At 48.3% G+C, this 20,854-nt stretch overlaps 1 protein-coding gene across 7 annotated transcripts; it reads left to right on the top strand.

The window, feature by feature from the left end:
* Window positions 1-1,709: 1,709 nt before the first annotated feature.
* On the top strand, window positions 1,710-20,817 carry mtmr11 (myotubularin related protein 11). Of its 7 annotated transcripts, none has more exons than XM_078094568.1 (17): window positions 1,710-2,232; window positions 6,303-6,372; window positions 9,847-9,983; window positions 10,144-10,213; window positions 10,431-10,570; window positions 10,899-10,983; window positions 12,154-12,301; window positions 12,475-12,562; window positions 12,938-13,026; window positions 13,489-13,616; window positions 14,642-14,720; window positions 14,881-14,951; window positions 16,216-16,388; window positions 16,568-16,738; window positions 16,891-17,100; window positions 17,592-17,909; window positions 18,892-20,817. In XM_078094568.1, exons 1-17 carry the CDS (start codon window positions 2,176-2,178, stop codon window positions 19,351-19,353), a joined length of 2,496 nt encoding a protein of 831 aa, XP_077950694.1. In that variant the 5' UTR covers window positions 1,710-2,175; the 3' UTR covers window positions 19,354-20,817. The 7 variants fall into 7 exon arrangements, with proteins under 7 accessions (XP_077950694.1, XP_040022208.2, XP_077950698.1 ...); XM_040166274.2 differs by having other exon boundaries at window positions 1,736-2,014; XM_078094572.1 differs by having other exon boundaries at window positions 1,752-2,014; window positions 9,626-9,983.
* The last annotated feature ends 37 nt before the right edge of the window (window positions 20,818-20,854 follow it).

Below are 20,854 nucleotides of genomic sequence, written 5' to 3'. Positions count from 1 at the left end.
TTCTTTGCTTCCTCTCGTTTCTGTGTTTAATGTAAAAATTAACCAACCTTTTAACCAACACATCGCTGGATTATAAATATATATAATTAATTATGTTAAAAAAGATTGACGCTTAAAGCAATTAATGACATAAAAGATGATTTTTCACATTTTAAATTTTGTCCAGAGTTAGCAAAGCTGTCATTTTTAAATTCGAGCAGAAGTGTAAAAATAATTTAGTTATATTTACATTAATAATCTATTCTTTATCTTCTCTTTTAAGCTAAGAGGGACAAATATTCCCTGATTTCAGCCCCTCAATATGCTTTTTGTGAGTTTGTTAACAGAAAACCGAATTTCCTCAGACATCCTCACAATCCTCAAATAAGAGTTGTGTCATCATCATTGAAGTGGAGCTGCAGAGAAACTTATCAGATGTCATAGAAACGAATCCATGCTGTTACGCACCAACCGCCAAGCCAAATTCCTTGTACGTCTGACATATTATGGCAATAAATGTTTCCTGATCTTGACTCTGGAGTTTAAAACAAAAAACACTGCTTAGTCATATATTTGAATGTGAATACCAATTCGTTGTCTGACATTCTGTCGAAGCCTAAATGTGTTTCATTATACATCGTTGAATAACTCCAGATCAGATGATGCCAGGTCCTGTGTCCGGGACTGTTTTATGTATTAGAAGTAATCTGAGACCCTAATGTAATATTGAACAGTTTCCCATGTGGTAAAAAATCCAGACCTCCCTCTGTTACAGTTCACAAGGACACCGTCCCTCCACCTGCTCAGAGGGATTAACTCAGACTTTCCCCGCTCTCTGCAAACTGGAATTTCTTCTAAATCGGCCTCCTGTATTTGGAAGAAAGTTGTTGGCGGTTTCTTTCCACTCGTTTGGATGAGAGAGGACAGAACCGGTCGTCACACAGAGCCGCTGAAGAAACGGGGGAAAAAGGTAAAGCTCACTCGCCCAAAAGAGGCTTTAGGTGGTAAATGAACAGGATTTTGTGTTCTTTTTTTATTTCTTTTACAAATGTAAGACTAGAAGGTTCGTGAGTGGAAGAATTCTATTTAATGTTACCTTGCTGACTCAGCAACAGCTTTCAATTTGAACCCTCAGCAGCAAGTTGCCTGAATACAAAACGATTGTGTGCAACACAGATGTAACAAACTTGTTACATGTATGTATGAAAAGCAATATCAAAACTTGCATTCATTATATTCCCAATTCATTCTTCTAATTTACCACTTTTCATTGGACTTCTTCCATACTTTGATAGTGAGGATGTCGTTATAGATTTAACTACCCAAAGTTGTATAGCATATACTGTACAATCACCAGTAGATCTGCAGGAAGGAAAAGATGCTACTTACCACCTTAATACATTATTACTAATAATACAGTAATATAAGATAAGCCTTATACAGCAGCAGTGGAAGCGCAGGTGAAAAAGAAGAATTAAAAAATAAATAATAGGAACAATTTAACTTAATATTGCACAGCAATACCTAGTGTTTTTTTCATTAAAGGTGCATGTTGCTGATGTACTTTCACTTGTTTTAATGCGGGGCTTTCACTATTACGTGTAACATTGAGCCGCTTCTTCCCCCACTACGTTAAGTGTTAAAGTTCCGTGGTGCTGAGTTCAAGGGCTTCCCTGAAAGCGGGGAAAAACCGACTACCTTTTGGACTCTGCGATCCAGATCCCATCTCTATTCCCTGTTTACGTGTCAGATGCACTGGCCCTTTAAGAAGCTGCACCGCTGCACTTGGCTTCCCCCACCTCTCCCCCCCCCCTTCCCAGTGTGTTTCACTACCGCGAGCCGATAAACAAACAGCCCGAACGGGTGGAGGAAAACCGCGGTTACGGCGAACACGTCTCCTCGCCGAGGAGCTCACTTCCACCGGTTAGCACCGGGGCACCGGGGACTCTTCTGCGCGGTGTGAGCTCTCGGAGCGATGAGAAAAAGCCCCGACAGCTCGCCGGTCCACGACGCGCACCTCGCAAGCAGCAGCCCGGTGAGACAGGCGAACCGTTACCGGGGACTCCGGACCCTTTCTTCTCCCTCCGACCGTTAGCCAAGTTAGCTTATTACATCTCACTTTTTTTTTTCTTTCTTTTTTTTTATCGCTCCACCCAATTTGTTTTGTTTCGAGTCGAGTTGAACCTTCGTCCAAAAATGTTGACGGGATCTAAAACCACGTTCAAAGTGAGACAAATGCTCCCGGACATCAAGGTAAGCTCCCCGGGTACGTTAGCTCACCTTAACGGTCACCTGGAGAAACGTTTAACGTCACTTAACGCCGTTTAAACACAGACAGAGGCATCAAAAACTGGAGCGTTTGAGTGTGACATCAAATGTCAGTCTGTTCGTCGTTTCAAATGTAAAATAGTGACGTTAACGGGTCATTCTGTCACCCTTCAGTTCTGATCTGACGTTTGGTTTCTGGCTTCGTGCTGGATCCATTTTGCTTTGGTGCAGCTTGAAATCAAAGCTACGCGGTGATGATGCACATCCAGGTAGTTCAGGTGTCTCCCCCCCCAGACAATCCTCCGTGACCCCATTCGTTCATTTGGTCTCCTGTTTTAGGGCTGCACCCCCCCCCCCCCCCCCCCTCGTCCCCCCATGTATAATTACTATCGGGGGCTTCACGAAGCCTTTGTGCTGCCTTTTTTATTTTTTGTCTCCCTGGTTATTTCCAGCGGCCTCGGGGGGAAAACGGTAACAGATGCCTCTGGCCTTCAGGCGAGGCTCGCATGTTGAGTGGGGGTGGGTTATGTGCACAACATCTGGCTGTCGCCATGGAGACCGCGTTTGGGAGGTACAGGCGTTGTTTTGAATTCTATTACCTCCCGATGAGACGAGCAGGAATCCCATGTGTGTGTGTGTATGAGAACGTGGCCCGAGCCCAAAGACGTGGCGATGTGGCCGTAGGCTGCGTGGATTAGACGCACAGGCCACCCACGCGCTCCTGTGCGTCTTCACTCCCACCAGCATGTGGAGACCCCTTTAGGAAAGTGCGTAGGAAAACGCTGGGCTGGATCGCCATAGATGGCTTCGCATTTCGCTCGTACCGAAGGATCTTCTCTTCTTCACTCCCAGAGTCATGTTTGGACGGCATTGATCATGAAAGGGCTGCAGCCAAATCAGCTCATATTCATTTAGTGGCTTGGATTTGTGACTAATCAATTCCGGATTTGTTTTCTCAAAAACGGCAGCAGTGCCTCCTCGAGGAAGCCGCGGCCTGCGTCCCCTTGGAGTCGCCCGATCTGCATCTCCCAGCCAGCTTTGAAGCAGTCAGCATAAAAGGCACGAAGCTCCACAGAAGCAGACCAAAATAGCAGAAGAGGGCTCGTCTGAGCTCTTCTCAGCGCGGCCGACGATCACAGCCCGATGGGGGGGGAGTGGGCCAAAAGCGGTGCGGTCGCCCACACCCGCTCCTGCAGCACCACCACAATGGGCTCCTCGTAATCGCCGAGCAGATTCATGGTCCCTTCACAGGGTGTATTGATCAGACGCCGGGGCGATAATTCACCAGGTGCTCTATTCACTTGTCAAAGGGCTGAAAGGCCAGGTCCTTTGTCTGTTTCCTGCGTGTGCAACGCCTCTGATTATCCGACTCGTGGGAACTGAGTCGTCGGGAGAGAGACGACCCTCCTCAGCAGAGCGACATTTCAATCCAAACCACACATGTCGAAGGTGCCGTCTAAGCAACAATCACGACCAACCGTATGCTGCAAGGCATCACTGCGTTAGCATTGTCACTGTGAGCGCGATGGCGCCTCGGTACAGCCTCGCACAGGTCGTATGCTCTTACGCTATCCTCCTCTTCATATGACCTCTGAACCCGCCCAGTTGAGCATTTAGACACTGTTATGAGAAGACTAACCGCAGTCATTCAGCAGGGATACGACTAATGAAGCCAGTACTTACCTGTCTAGATTAATGTCGTTATAGTAGAGAATGGATAAGAAGCCAGACGCAGCTGTAAATATATCCTTATTTTAGAATATTTGCTAATTGCCGAGAAATTGGTTAAAAGCTGGATATTCACCACGGCGCGATGCAGATATTCGCTCATAAAATATTAACCGTCTGAATTCCCACCTCATGAAACATTGATTTATATTTCAGCCTATATGTCGGATTCTGTTTCTGTCTCTTCTGGTCTTTCTGTCCCATAGGACAGAATGCAGCTTTTACAGGGATGCAGTTGTGTACTACACAATGCTCACTGTAGGGACGTTTCTGGGGGGGGGGGGGGTATCCGGTGCTCTTTCTGTCATGTAGATTCTACTTCTACAGTGAAGTTTTGTGTCCGTAGACATGAAAGAGGTCTTATGTTATTCTGAAGAGGAAATGCTTAAAAATGAGGAGTCATTTTCCTTCCCACCAAGTTTCCATTGCCACATGACCGTCCCCGTCCATGTGAGGAAATGAAAAAAGCCTCATGCAGATGAATGCGCAGCGAACAGTTTGTTCCACGAGTCCTAAAGCAACAACGCACATCGCAGTAAGAGAAGCGTGACATCCGAGGTCCCCAGTGTGTTTTCAGATGGTCCTGCAAAAAGATATTCATAATTGAGCGTTAGTCTGGGTTTGAAAATCCTATCCTCTAGGCAATTTTGATTGGAACCCTAAAGAAATCACAACCAAATTCCCAATATGCTTCATCAAGAGAAGCAGATGTGAGCGATTTGCCCCATTCGGCCCATTTTTACTGCCGATCTTAAATAAGTAAACCAGCCGGATATTTAATAAAAGAGCCCAAATAAACAGGCAGAGTAAAGAGACTCTGTTTCCCCCAAATGTCTCAAAGTGTGTACTGCAGATGTTAACCCACCACAGAAGAAATTCAATGGAGGAAATCCAGTGAAATCATGTGGCGGAGGAGCAACAAAGCCCACTCCAGGACGCCGCAGAAGTCTGAGGGACGCCATGAGCAGTGGAAATAGCAATCAGCCTTGGCCGCAGTCCCTGAGGATGGAGGGAGGGGAGAGAGAGAGAGAGAGAGAGATTAAAGCCAGATCCTAAACACGGCCCTGGAAATGTGTATTTTGAGTGGTGCGTGACTCACAGACGACGGCAGCATCGCTTCAGCGTCACGCCAAGATGTCGCTTCATGTTGGTCCCTTATCCCCGCGGCCCGTTTCCCCTCCGTGGTGGAAGAAGAACGCCCGTATCTCGCACGGAAATGCATTGGCGAGGAAGCTCCTCCCACTTACGGGCCCTAAACACATGCTGTACGTATTCAAACCCGCGGCACTTCACCTTGTGTTTGGCGACCTCGGGTCCGCCAGTCAAGAGGACCTTGTGAGGACAGATGGAAGACACCAGACTCCAGGGAATCTTCTGAGAGGGAGGAATTCACCCGCCGGTCCTGCTGTGCGTGCTGATGGGGAGGGAAAGCTCAAAACATTTTAAGGCCAGATTGGAAAAAACGAACAAAGCTCCGGCAGGCGGAAGCTACGTCGTGTAAAGCTGAATAATAAAAACGGCTCGTTTTACCAACGCAGCTCACAGTCTTTAGTTTGGCCAGTGGAACAATTGCGCTGTTTTTAATTACATGTCAGGTGAACTCCAAGCTATACGTGAGAATACAGAGCTAACGTTCCCATATTACATTACTAGTGCTCGTATTATGTGGTAAATATATATAGTTTAGCAGTTTACAGCATATGTGTATGAACTAAAACCTCCACAATAACATCATCAGAGTCACTTAACCAGCCATGAATGAGTGACTTTGCTGCCTTTTCAAAGAGCAAAGGTTCTCTTTGTTAACTTCTTTTCATGGGGGGGTGGAAAGGGGAGGGGGGGCGTAGAGCCTCTGGTTTTCACGAGCAGGCCGCTGACACAGAAGTGGAATGAGTGGAGTCATTGTTGTCGCTGCTGACTCTGCGATGTCAATCGAGCGGCGCGGTTCTCTTCAACGTGCACCCGGGGGCCCTCGCGCTGCTCCTGCACTGGCTCCGTCCCCACCTGTCCAGCCACAGGCTCCTCGGCCCGCGTCAGGGATTCAAAGGCGATAAATGTAATTTGCCTGCATGAGGGGGGGGGGGGCGCAGGGACGTTAATGGGAAGCAGATGTGCTCGTGAGCTGCAGGGGGATTATGGAAAGCCGTGCGGCCGGATAGTTGCTCGTGGAACAGATGACGTAAAACAAAATTGGATGTCTCGAATAAACAATTTAAAGAGTCCACTTAGCTTAGCTTAGCATGACACGGCATCCACTGTATAAAGTAAAAGCAGTCGCTTCGGACTGCCCTATTAAAGCCGGCTAATGTCTGCCGTTTCTCTTCCAGGAGAGGATGCTGAGTCAAAGCGGCGTCAACGTAAGGAGTCGGGATGTGTTCGGGCTGCGCTGCCTACCAGGTTTGTGCTTTTCTATGTAACGATTAAGGGTTTACTCTCACTCGCTACGACCTTCCACATTCGATATTATCGCCGCTGCAGTCACTGATCTCTGAGGTCTGAAAGACCAGGCATGTCCGAGCAGGTGCTTTGGCATTTTCTGAGGAGAAGCTAATCTGTGACGCGTTACAGAGCGTGAGACAACTCCTTAAACTGCAGCCGCCGTCTGCTGCAGTGAGGGCGGCTGCAGACAGTCTGACGTCTGCCCTCTGAACCCCGGTGGTCCGCTGGGTGATGCAGAGCCACAGGAGGCCGTTGCTGCTGCAGACTCTGGTATTTCCTGAGAATAAGAGCCTGGCCGGGTCTCGTTCTTGGGTCAGCAACACCCTGCTGCAGTTTCTCATGAGAGGCGAATCTTATCCACCCTTTACCGCAAATTAGTGTGTGTGTGTGTGTGTTTGACGGGGGTTTATTATTACCTTTTTTTATATATATATATATATATATATATATACTCATGCTTAGTTATACACAAACTGCACACACACATATTCTATACAAACTATGCTTCCTTCCTTATTTTCATTCACTTAGTCAGTTAATTGGTTTTCCAGCGGTGTGTTTTCATCAAATACTTTCCAGACACGCGCGCAGACACACACACACACACACACAGATCCTATTCTTCGTCGTTAACATTTGACTGTGGAAGGTTAACTGTCATTTACCCCTTCAGCTTCATCTTTCTCTCCAACACCACCCTGCTAACTTTCTGCCTCGCTACAGCCCCCCCCCCCCCCCCCCCACTCCCCCCACATCTCCTTTTAGATTAGAAACATTAACCTGCGTTATATTAAGAAAGAGAAAGAAGTGAATGTGTATTGGCAGCATGTTTGTCCTTCCCCCTCTTCTACGAATGAGAGAAAAGAGCTCAAATGACTTGCTAATAATTTGCTGTGAACACTTTATTTTATATTGGACATTTCTTCTTAGGAGTCTGACCTTTTGGCTTCTGTGCACCTTCTGCGGAGTAAGTGCGGAGACAATTTGTGAGACCAAGTTCACTCTGAGACACAAAGGAGTCGCGAGTCAGCGTCACTCCACGGAGGGAAAGGGCTCGCGTTGCACTGGTGGAGTCTCTCTCTCTCTCTCTCTCTCTCTCCCTCTTCCTCCCTTTCTCTTTCGGGCACGTACCCCGCAGAATAATGGCTCCTCAGTCCACGCCGCGTAAACACATTCTTCACGTGAATAACAACACAGTGGTGCTTTTGTTGCATGGTAGTGTAATTCAGAGAGGACTAATAAAAGCAAAGAGTCGTCCTCGTCCACCGGCGAGTTGAGAACAAACCACAGGAATCTGAAAATCAGAAATGCGCTCGCAGACATCGTCCCGTCTCGCTCTCCGTGGCGCTCTCATGTGACACCCGGGACACAGGAGCGCAGAAACCGAGCCGGCCCGCGGGAGGGCGATCGGGTCAGGAAAGCTCCGGCAGCCATAGGTAGATCATGTACCTTTTCAATTTGTGGGGGGGGCGGGGGGGGCTGTATACTGTCCATTCACACACAATGCCAAGAGTCCAGGACCCCCTTCAGAGCAACGTCACAATCCCCTTTCTCCACAGGCTCGTGTTACTGTGGGATTAAAAGGCTGTCAATCAGCTTCTTAGCTCGCCGATTGCTGGAGACCACAGCTCTATATTCGTGATTATCATCACGTGTGTCACCTTGTTGTTGTAGTTTTCATACGCACATCTGGTTTGTGAAGCGTAGCGATTACAGAGCAACTTTACGATGGGCCGGACCTTCCTCCTCGTTGGGGAGAATAACCGAGGGACCGAATCTTTTCGCTGCGCCTGCCCGCCAACTGAAAGTGAGAGAAAAGAGATAAAGCGGAGACATGTGGTTGAAATCCTTCTCGGCTGCATTGTCTCTCTCTCTCTCTCCTCATCAGCGAGCACAACGTCAACAGATGCAGCTGAAACATTAAAGAGCAAACTGCTTTTACAAAAGGTTTTCCCTGAAAATGTTTAGTCTTGCACTGTGGACGATTTGGGCTTCGTTGCACCCATGGGGAGACATTAAGACGAGGCCTCTGAAAGGACAACAAGGGTTCACCCGTGATCAGCGTCGCCGGACCACGTGTGGTCGCGTCTGACTGAGACGGCCAGCCGAGGGTTTTCGTGCGTGGTTTGGGAAGGAGCTTAATCACAGAGTACGTCCTGAGATTTCAACTCCTCGCGTCCAATCAGCAAACGATGGTTCTGGAAATGAAGACTCCTCCTTCATCTTTTTCTCACAGCACCAACAATTGTTTCATGTGTTAAAATGCCTGCTTCCTGTTTGTGTTCTGCTATTCCCCAAAGGCTTTTTTAAGCCGAGTAGCCTGCCAATCCACCGTGTTCACTTTTAAAGACCAAGCTAGTTCTTTCCACATGTGCAGCGAAGGAATTTTGTTTTTCTCTCAGATTATTTTCTTCTTTTAGTTTTTGAGGGACCGGCAGTTTTTCCCTCCTACTATTTCATGGTTTTTCTGGCCGGTGTGAAAACATTTTCCTTTTCATGTGTCTGGCCAAACGCTCGTCTTGTTCCGCCCAGAAAGACCATTTTCTCCTTGCTACCTGAACCTGGACTCTTGTTGCCATGGAAACCCACATTCTAGCAGGCAACGGCTTTGTTTTCCTGCTGGAAACAGTTAGAAATGTGCTGTCTCACCAGTGTGTGTATTTGTGTGTGTGTGTGTGAAGCCGTTTTCCCTTTTGAAAGTGTTTATTCACATCTGTTTTCTCTGGGTGAAGTTTGTTTTTGGAAGCTTTTGTCCTGGTATTTCAAATGCTACTTCAACCTCCCTCTTCACGCCGAAATGTGTATCCATGCCGGCATCAGCAGATTAGTAAATAAAGTCCTGTTGAAGCACACACTTCCACTTATCAACTTTTAAAGTAGCCCATATATTAGATGACGCTCATTTTCTCTTATTCATCATCCCTCGTTGGCCTTTTCTTTGAACCAGATAACCCAGGGACTGTTATGTGTTCTGCCATGCCTTTGGAAAGTAATTCCTGATTTTATCTCTACAAAAGCTTCCCGTCGTTGAAACCTGCCGCTGAAATGTTCTCTTTGATTTGACACTTGTTTACCAGCATAAAATGGGTGTAACGTAACTCTGATATGTCACTGACGGCGGGTGTTGTTGTTCTTCCTGCTCCTCCCGGTTCATCCTCTGTGGCCTGCGGACTTTCCACAATAAGCAACATCTTGCCCTTTTGTTTTGTAGGTATTTGTTACACCCAATCCCAGCGGCTCCCCCAGCAAACGTCCACGCCGCCGCTTGTTTCGCTGCTCTCTTCCTGTTTGTTTATCCTCCTGAGGATCCCCCGCCGATGCACACTGGGTCACTTCACTTGATCGCACCCGCACAATGCGAAATTACCCATCAGTTCGGTCCTGTAACCACTGCACCCCCCCTAACCCCCCTCCCTTTGCCCCCCCCGCTAGGCGAGTGCGTGCTCCAGCGAGCCGTCATGGTGAGGAAGAAGTTGACTGCCAGGGAAGGACGGGGTTGGGTGTCTGGGACCCTCTTCTGTACCCACTTCAGAGTGGCCTTTGTCCCCCAGGACAGTCCCAAGCCCGACGTGAGTCCCTCTGAGCCGCGCCGTTGAGGAGATACTCGTCCTCATGTTAACTGTGCCGCACCGGCTCGGCGTTCTTCTTGTTTGTTGAAAGGAGAAAAATCTGAATTACATTTAACATTGTGTTTTTCTTTGTTTATTTATTTTAAATGACATGTTGCAGGACAATGCAGATCCCGTGCTGTTAGGAGATCATGATGTGGCTTTGGCATCCATAGAGAAGGTTGTGGTTGGTGAGTAAAACCTTCATGTATGCACACAATACTCAAGACTGCTGGGGACATATTTCATACGGATGTATTGACTCTTATGTGACACTCTGATTATGCTGCTGTGATACTGTTAATGCTTTAGCTAACCCCATCAGATACTGTAACGGGTACCCAGGTGTTCGTTGGCCTCTCGACCCGTGTGTCTGTTCAGTGTGTAATCGGCCGGCTTGTGCTGCAGTGGGCCCGAACCGGACCAAGCTGGTGACCCCAAACTCCTCCCTGAAGTTCACCCCAGAGGAGCTGGTGCTTTACTGCAGGGACCTGCGAGTCATCTGCTTCCTGTTTGACCGCCTCACCCCTGACGCACAAGTCATCGAGGTGTGTGTCCGTCCTCTGGTCTAGCAATTAAGGCAACTATTTTAAGTTCTTCTTTTTTATTAAGAGGAATTGGTTCTTCAGTGTTTCCTGCTGTATGCCTTCATATTGCAACTCTCCAAATTGTTATCCTAGAGAAGTGTGCACCCGGGTTTGCAAATATTTGCACGTGCCGGCGTCTTTCGGGGTGTATTGTGTGTTGTCTTCGATTCGAGGCTCTGGTTACTGTCATCCTGTCGGAGCCCAAAGACTGATCCGTACCATAGACATTGATGTTGAAAGCTGATGACCTTTGCCGCGTTGATGGACTCGCTGTGGTCTCCCTCCTCAGATAACCTACACCATCGCCAAGACCTACCAGCCTCCTAAACCAGGCTCCGTTTTATCCTTCCAGAACGCCGCCCTGGGGAGCGTAGGTGAGTCGCTTAATGCGTTCAGCCTCGTTTACAGTGATGCAGATCAGTCCGTCTGTCATCCTGCAGCCACGTCGAGTCATCGTGGACACGGAGGGGTAGTTCAATATCGGACAAATGTTTTGTGATTTTCATTTCATTTTGCTTTCTTGTACTGGACTAATAATAATAATACCTGGACCAAATATATTTGATATAATGCATGTAGGAAATTACATGATGTTTTAAGGCACCACAGCGTTACGCGTTGGTCTGTTTGGATGTTTATGACACAAAAAAAGATCCAAATTTATTAATTTTCTTCTGTGCATATGCAAAGTGAGGAACAAAGACCGTCAGTCATGTGCTCTACTTGCTTTCTAAAGCCTTAATGTTTCATCGAGTCCGTTCTCACTTTCATTTTCACTCTGCAGGAACAGAATGTACCTGCGATGCTGCTTGACACAAAACGTCAACTCTGTCTTTCATATGTTTTTTGAGCCATACGGTCCGGACAAGATGTTACAGCTTAAGACTGAATTGAATATCAAGCAGTAAATGTAACGTTTTCAGTGCAGAGCAGAAGGACACGAGGAGCTTCACGTCCTCTCTTAGAAACATTCTGGCCTATTATTATGATTCAAAGAAAACGCTGTCCTTGAATTCATTGTTGGGGCTCATTGTTGTGCATGGGCCGATTCCGACAGTGATTGGAAAGCTTCCATTTCTGAAAGATTAAACCAAAGTAATTAAATCTCATACCGTGCTATCGGAGGGAGGGAATCCAGCTCGGTGCTTCAGAGGGCCAGGAAACACTTTACAAAATGATTACGTCCAGTTGCTGCTAAGCAACCATATAGAGTAATATGAGCCCGTCTGTACGATGCACTACGCTGTTAAAGTCACGCCAGCCTGACAAGGCTGTCAGAGTGGGATAAATAATGCAGCCCCCTCCCCCGGAACAAGTCACTAGATGACCTAAAGTTAAACTCTGCCCCACGGGTCAAGTGTTTGGTCAGTGCGCTGACGACGCAACTCTTAACGTTGGGATTTTGCAAAGATTCTATCAGTTTCAGATGTAATTAAATCGCTTGCTCGTCTCCATCGATACATCTCAGGGTGAGACAGCTGGCCGTGGGGTTTGCATGAATCCAAATAATCGTTTTTAGACTACGATATTCTTCTTTCTCCCAGAAATGAAGCAGTTTCTAAGCAACCGTCGGCGAGACACGCACATGAACTGGTTTGAGTCGGCCTCGGACTGGGAGCAAGAGCTGGAGAGGTGCGGGGCCACAGGCTGGAGGGTCAGCTCAGTCAACGACCGCTTCGAGATGTCCACCAGGTAAAATCAACCCCACACGTCGTTGTCTCCGCCCATGCGTTAAAGCTTTAATATGGTGCATTGTGTTGAATACGTCTCTCGGATATGAGGCAGATTCAAGTGTAAACCACAGCTGATGCGTTCTGAGATGTATAAAACATCCTCGACTAGTCATTCGTTCTGTTTCCTGTCAGCCTGCCAAGATCCATCGTGGTTCCACAGAAGGTTTTGGACACGGAGCTGAAGAAAAGCTTCGCCCACTTCCATGAAGGACGCATCCCAGTGAGTGTGCTAAGAAACGACCCAGTGAAACAGTGTTTATGGCGTCTCAACCAGTAGAAAGGAATATTTGAGCGGTTTACAGTCACAAGAGGGATTTGAACAAAATCCCTTTCACTTGATTTAATACGGAGCTTCAGGGGACTGTGGCTCAACGCATCTTGACTAAACATTTCCTTGCTTTGAGAAACGTTCAAAACTTCCATCTTGAGAAAAAACTAAATCATCCCTCGTGTAAAAGGGTGCGACATCTTTTCTTTACTCATCATCAGTCCAGTGAGACCAATTACGAGATGCAACACTGATGGCGTGAGTGCGTTTAAGGAGCTGTAACAATGTGGAACGTGTTATTAACCAGGAGGGAACTGTGCGTTGCAGCGTTGGTGTTGGCGACACCCTCGAGGCAGCGATCTCCTGCGAATGGCCGGCTTCCAGAACAACATCTACCACGAGAAAGACGACATCAAGTGTGTGTTTAATTGACTCGTGAAATATTTTCCGCTACTCTCTGGGAGAGAGAAAGAGACACACACACACTCTGTTGTGCCACTAAACCACCTCCGGCAATGAAATCAGTCAGTTTATTTGAATCGCCTTGTAGAGATGCAGGGTTGTTTGATGGAAAACCAACCTGCGGAAACGGTGCTTTCTGAAATATCTGCTGGCCGCAGTTAAAGAATCTTAAGACAACAGCATTTAGTCAGAATAGTGAACTTGACTTCATTCGTGCACAGCTAATGTGGCCCTGAAACAGACTACTGAGAATATCATAATGTCCTCTTATTCTTAAAGCCACTTGACTTCAAGCCTTTTGGAGCCGAAACCCAGTGTTCACAAAGACGTGACTAAAAAGCCACCGACAGCCTACCGTGTGTGTGTGTGTGTGTGTGTGTGTGTGTGTGTTAACAACAGCAGCGTGTGTTGTGCAGGAACCTGGAGATGATCCTGTTTGGCTGCCAGTCGTCTCTGTGTGTGGTGGTGGAGCTGGACGAGGAGCTGCCGTCCCCTGCAGACATCCAGCTGTCTCACGGCCGCCTGCGCGCCCTCTGTCTGGGAGGTGGGGAGAAGACGCGCACACACCAACTGAGCAAATACGCATCCACACACACCACAAAAGGGGGGGGAAAAAACAAACTCGGGCAAATAGCGAATTGAAGCGAAGGAAGCGTCATTCACTGGTCACATAAACCTCTGTGGAGTAAGGCAGCCGGGCTAAAGGGTCCAACTGTTCGTTTACCTAAAGGTGTGGACGAGTCTGTTCTGCCTACGTCATTTTAATCCAGGAAACAGTCGGTTTAATGCGGCTGTCTTATGGTTGTCTGCCAGACGCCGTCATAAATTCCTTTCACAATAAAGCTCGGCTCACCTGGTCGTCCTTTGATTGAGAGACGCGACGGAACAAAGTGACGTTTTCTGCTTTAAGTCACTTATTTATTCAAAGAGTCAAGTTGTCAAACCACTGATGGTAATGCCAAAATTGCTACTCTCTTCGTACATTTAAAAACTCTATAATTACATCACTGTGTACGTGGTTGTTTAGGGGGTGAACTTTAACACCGGCAGCTCGCGGGCTTCTTGGTGACGGCCTTTTTTTTTTTTTTTTTGTTATTGTCATGTCGGCCCACGCGGCACATTCCATGGCTGATTCAACAGAGAGATGACCAAAGTCACGGCCGTCTACGACTGCTGTCCCTGGGCCTGAAACGCTGACCTTTTCTCACACACATACACACTCTCTCTCTCTCTTTTGCACACAGACCACGTGTAAAGGTCACCAATTTAACGGCTCACATGGTTTTATGGAGGTAGCTTTTGGCATTTAGTATGAAGTAGTGAATGAATAGTGAGTATTGCTCTGTCAGCCACAGCTAGACTGTCTCATCAAGAATAGAAATGTTCTGATTTTATTGTCGACACCACTCAGAACAAAAAAGGAATTTACATTTCAAATTTCCAAATGAGCCTACAGCATTTAGAAAGGACGACGTTGCTTCAGAGCTTTTAGTAATGCTTCATCACAGCATGGAGAAGATGACACGTTGTCACCCAAAATATCTGATCATGGTCTGTTTTGGCTTCTAGACATCTCCACATCCGTCTCAGTGCCTGATGACAGATGGCTGTCTACCCTGGAGAGCACCCACTGGCTGGACTACACCAGGTAATCCACCGCCATGAGGTCCGTCCTCCTCCTGGATATTCATCTTTCACTTTCACTGCTGTAAAACTGATCCTTTCAATGCACCAACTTACATGTAACATTAGAAGTGTGACAGTAGGTGGTTCCAGTATTTTGGGGTCTGATGCCTCTGCCTCCCCAGGGCCTGTCTGAGGAAAGCTTCGGAGGTCGCCTGCCTGCTCCGCGGCGGTCACCTGACTGTGGCACTGCAAGGTGAGTCACGTGACCCGGACCCCGGCTCATATTATTCAATCCATTCATTATTCACGGCGCCGCCTCTCATTAGTCCCACATTAGGCCCGGCGGCAGCTACGTACCGGCGACTGGCACACTCCAATGAGCCGACATGCACACGTCAATAGGCCTCCACGCCGGGCTGCACCGGGCTGTGTTGGCATCGGGCATCCGAACGCGAGTTATGACACCGAGCTCACAGAAACGATCTATCCCATGAAATTAAAACGTATTATGAAGATATCAGTTAATTTACCGGCCTCGGTACAAAAAGTGTGTGTGAAATCTCACCTTTGAACAGGACTAGTGAACGTCGGTCTATGCCTGTTCATTACTAGAAGCTGACAAAACGGTGCAAAGAACACGCTGCTCCTGTGGAAGGTGGAGCGTGTTTTTCGCACCGTTAACACGTAATTAACATAGCGACTATAAATAAAGCAATCGGCTCATCATCCCACAGCTCGCGCTTACTCCTGACTGAGGGTGTGATGTACTGTCTTTGTTGTCTAAGATGCTAGCTGTGGTTTGTTGTGGAGTAGAGGTGTCAACTGATCTCCATCTGGCGGTGGGTTGGATCAGGTAACGGGGGAAAGCTACTGGTCGCACCCGGTCAACCAGTGAGAGTGACCTCAGAGTGTCTGGCTGTGGCTCCTGTTTGCAAAGTCAGCTTTCTCCTCCTCAAGTTGTTGCTGACTGTTGAATTTGGGTTCGTCATGGTGCATTTATAGATGTGTCTCTCCAGAAGTGCAGTAGAATCTATTTCCTGACATTTGTTGGTATCCGATCATCTGGTCCGGCTTCCTGTGGTGGATTCATAAACGCTCCGAGACGGACGCGGCAGCGCCTGCTCAAACAATGGTCGTCTTCAGCTGAGGATGTTTACAACTTTCTCTGGCGCTCTGCAGCTGTAAGCGTCCTAACATCGTAACGACGTTCATATATCCCGGGCCGAGTCTCTCTGAAGCAGTAGATCCGCCATAAATAACCCTCTGCAGAAATGAGTCACTACTGAGAACTTGGTCTCTCGGCGTGCTTCTTCATCCTCTTCCTGTTGGCTGCTTCGCACTGGGTTTTTTGTATTCATCATTCTCACTTCTGCAAAGTTGTCCAATCGACATTTTCTACTCCTCATCAGTCATACACCAATACAGCCACAGGGATTCTATTTTATTTATTACAAGTAACGGCACAGAGGTTTCTAAAGACCTTCCTGTATGTGCTCACCCTGCGTTATACGTGACAGAGGCGGACGACCGGGACATGGGCTGTGTGGTGTCCAGCCTGGTGCAGGTGATGTGCGACCCCCACTGTCGGACCCAGCGCGGCTTCCAGGGCCTAGTGCAGAAGGAGTGGGTGATGGCCGGCCACCGCTTCTCCAGCCGCATCAACTACCACCGCGACAATGACAAAGAGGAGGTGAGAGGTCCCGTCGGCCGGCCGGGGACGAGCCGACAGATGTTGGAACATGTTGGTTCCGTCTTTCATATTGTGGTTTACTTGATTTATTGTATTTTTGAATGTAATTGAACTTTTTTTATTTATGTGCACCTGTGAGGTTGACTGACGGGGATTCTTTGCTCCCTCCGTCCCTGCAGGCCCCCGTCTTCCTTCTCTTCCTGGACTGTGTTTGGCAGCTCTCGTCCCAGTATCCCACTCGCTTCCAGCTGACGGAGGACTTCCTGTTGGCCCTGCATGACAGCATCCACCTGCCACTCTTCTCCAGCTTCTTGGCCAACTGCCAGCGAGAGCGATGCAAACGCTCCCAGGTACTGGACACCTGAGAGTATTTTGGAAGCTCTATTGTGTCATCATTATAATTGGAGTATAAGCAGGGAGGCTTTATTCATTCTAAAGTCATTACAATGTAATCTGCTGCAGACGGAAGAAAAGTTGAAAATGTATATTCCACTCCACCCAGAACCTCGGACAGTCCTATACTCCGGTCAACGGCTGGAGAGACGTGGACTCCTCCTCCGATCCCTCGGACCCCCCTCTGCCCTCGGTGTGGGACTGGTCCCTGCAGTACAGCAAGCACAGACGGGACCGCTTCACCCAACCCGTCCCCCCGATCCCTTCCCTCCAACCGCTGCTCAACGGCAACCTCAACACCCACCCGGACACACACAGGGTGGGTAACTAGTAGTGACCTTTAGGTTCCACCGCGGCCGCCTGCAGGCAGTTGTCCATGACAACAACAAAAAAAAATGGGTAAACTTTGCCGTTGTGTTGCATTTGCAAAGAGGAAGCGGGCTGTAAATAGTACGTCCGCGTAAAAAAAAGGCCGTCCTGTGAACACGTGTCCCGACAACAACAACATCAACATCCTCCAGCACGACTTTGTGTGTGTCCGCTCTCGCTTCCTGCTGGTGAAAGATCTCCCAGACTCAACCTACTCAAAGACTCCCTGCATCGCCTGAACACTACAGAGATCTCACTGCTATTAAACCGGTGGGAACTCCACCGAGTTGTTTTTATCAACGGTCGCCTGCACCCTCTTGTGGCGGTCACGCAGCAGTCGCTTGGAACTCAGAGTGGATTTGGTCAAGTTAAATTGTTTTACTTAAACAAGATACTACAAGTTTGACTCGTGTGCCATTTCCTCCCACATCTGCCCTGCAGCCGTCCGACACCGTCCCCGGCTCCGTCTTCCTCCTCTCTCGAGGCACCTTCTCCTGCCCCGTCAACCTGCTCCCCTGGCGCGCCGGCAGTTCGGGCGTCTACAAGAAGAGCCACCGGCGGGCGGCGTCCTCGGAGAACGTGCCCGGCCTGGAGAGGCTGCTGAAGGCCTGGGCCATGGCGGAGCTTCCCCAAGGCGTCACGTCCACCTCGGCCCCCCAGGGACCACTCGACCCCTACGAGCCCTTACTGCCTCTGCTGATGGGGCCCTGCATGGGCCTGTGGAAGGAGTGCTACCTCCGGGGGGCGCTGCACGCACAGGTACGAGGGACTTGTCCCCCAAAGTGATTCAGGAGCATCCGGGGTCCATAAGGAAAGGGAATCTCCTCTTTAGCTTGTGGGTTGAATAAAGATCTATCTCAGGGGTCCTAGGAGGGGAAGTATGCATGCCAACGAGCCTAAATCATGATCTCAATAGAAACAGCCTGTTCTTCTGTATATTCTTAATCCACCGGCTAACGTATCCAGATCAACTCAACTCAGTTTTTAAAGTTAATTTATTTTTTAACTCACCAGCTAAACATTCAAATCATTGAATGTGAGCTTGTAGGAAATCGTCGGTTGGGATGATTATGTGCTGATGATGAATTTTTACAGCAAAATCAGGGTTACTTGACATTTAGTATTTACATTATGAAGTAGGTAAATGTTTAAGTCACGAGTTGAAAGCCCACTTTATTTAATTAACGATATGCATCAGATTGGCAGCATTAATCACTGTCGCAGGGTTCACTGTCTGAGTGCGGATGTGTCATCAGGTTTGTCAAGTGGGCCAGATCCTCCACGTGATTCTTTTTAATTAAATTTGGCCCACTTAGCATCCGGAAGCCTCTACGTATCTGCGTTGTCACATCCTCTTGACATGGCGACATCCTGCTCAAGAGATGCGTCTCTGAGATGTGCTGATCACTGTGAGCTGTGGACCAGATCCTCATGTTATTCATTCCAACACAACAAAACTAACCTTGTGTTGTATTTGCAACCAGACGTGTGATGGTGGAGTACAACCGAACGAGGGCAAAGACATTTGAAGACGGAAACTTCTCTATTGTCGCTTAACCTAATTAGGCCGTGATTTACTAAACTAATGAACTCCAAAACTTTTACAACGTTTACCGAGGGAATAAACAAGTGAGCAGTAGGGTTCTTTTCTCATTGGCGTCTATGCCATCACACTCGCCCCCCCGATGGCCATTGGAAATGATGCAGGTCAAAGGTATAATGTGTGGGCTTCCCTCCTCAGGCCTTCTCCCACCCCGTCTCAGCGAACCACCCCCACCCTGTGGAGCGGCTGGCCCGCGAGGTGCAGCAGCTCAAAGACGAGCTGGCGCGAGCGTCGAGCGGCGCGGATCCAATCCCGCCGCCCAAGACGGCCGAGCCCCGACGGACCGACACCAACCTGAACCAAAACGCCAACAACGGCACCTTCCTCTTCCCGGCGTCGCGGCCTCAGAGCGCCTCGGCGCCCAGAGCGGCGCCCCCTCCTTCCTCCGCCAACCGCCAGACCTCCAGGGGCCCTCCTCCTCCGCCCGCCTCCGCTCCACCAAGCAGGCACGGCCACCACAGAGACAATGGCGGCGGAAACAAGCACACGTTCCTGTTCGGGCACCCTCCCGCAGCGGAGCCCCGCCCCGACCAGCGCTATTACCCAGCGCCCAATGCTGCCAAGCTGCCTAAGAGCAACGGGTCCTCGGTGGCCTCCTGAGGTCTCTCAAACAGAGGAGACCCAGGCGGGTTTCTCCTCTCAAATCGTATTTGATAGACAGTGAGGTTATTAAAAAAAAAAAAAACATTTGGGCGGCCCGCAGTGAACGCCGTGAGCATCATATAATCAGTGCACGAGCTCTGGACTTGGCTACGCATCGTCTGTACTGTATTAAAAAGGAATACGTGACAACCGTTTTGTATATTTGTAAAGATCATCTCTTCAGTGTCAGTGAAATATACCCAGACCAAAAGAATACGTGCTGAAGAGTCCAAACAATGTTTGGCAGCAGACCAAGTCCCGCCTCCGAAAGACACAAAGCTTGTTGTTTCCAGTTTGAGCTTCTTATCAGCAGCGGGACGTAGAGACGGGTGCGATGACGTGGTCCTTCAGGACACACGGCAGAGAACGGAGACGCCTGCCTCACCGGCTCCGACCCGCTTCACATGGTTTTTATTTTACAAATAGCTCTTTAGATTTGTATCACGTCACACTGATATGGAGAAAAACACAATTGTTCAATTGAGTGCAAGTCCGCTTCAAATAGAAAAGTCAAACGTCATTTGGACACCGAGCACTGTTTGGGCGCCGTTGGCCGTCCCTTTATGGTGGAATTCAGGGCACGAGAGCTATTTTGGTTCTGCCCTCATATCTCTGTGCTCGTGAGCAGCGCGAGGCCTTTCTTGCAGACTGGTATGTTGGCCTGAATGTGGCTGAAGGCAGCACACATTTTCAGGGCTTTAATTATATCATCGGATTATTTCATCTTTATTAAACATTTTCGACCATTATCGGTCCAATTGTTTAAGTCACATTGGAGAAGTGTGATTTCTGAATTCTGTTTCTCAAACGTATTGTATTTTGTATTCTTTTGAGGATTTCTCCATTTTGTGGTGGAATTGACGACAAACATTGAATTGCCGTACTTGGAGACGGTACCAGTGTACCAGTGAAGCAAAAGGGAACCGATTCTCTTATCGTGTCGCAGTCTGCATTTGGGTCAAGGACTTGGAAGTGTCTGTATTTAAAGCTCGGGGGGAGCGAGCTGGTCCCGAGCCTTGATGCTCAGCGCTCATTCCCTCAGACAGACAAAAGGTTTCTAAAGGAGCGAGATTTTAGATCTTATTTTTCGCCGGGATACGGATTGTCGTACGGGTGACCGATGCCGACCTCTCTCCCTCGTGTCAAAAGGTACCTCGCTTGATAACATTATGAATTAATAAATGTAAATCGCATCAATATCTGCTTCAATTTCAGAGCTTTCCAGGTGTGATGCCAATGCGCTCGGAGAGTCACACGGTCGTCTGTTTCCTGGCTTATTGGATTTTTTTGCTGCGCCTGTCGGTCCGTATTGTTGTACAATTACATTTTTGGGGTACGAGCACCACTTAAATTTGCCAGATGTGCATATTTTTTGTATCCGCATGATTTGATCCTGATAAATAAAAGTGTTATCAGTTGAAACTGTTCGTAAGCTGTTCCGCAAAAATAAAAGCCCAAC

Source organism: Gasterosteus aculeatus, chromosome 20, assembly GCF_964276395.1.
Source record: "Gasterosteus aculeatus chromosome 20, fGasAcu3.hap1.1, whole genome shotgun sequence".
Lineage (NCBI taxonomy): Eukaryota > Metazoa > Chordata > Actinopteri > Perciformes > Gasterosteidae > Gasterosteus > Gasterosteus aculeatus.
The sequence above is the reverse complement of the archived record's forward strand: the minus strand, read 5'-3'. Positions and strand labels throughout refer to the sequence as shown.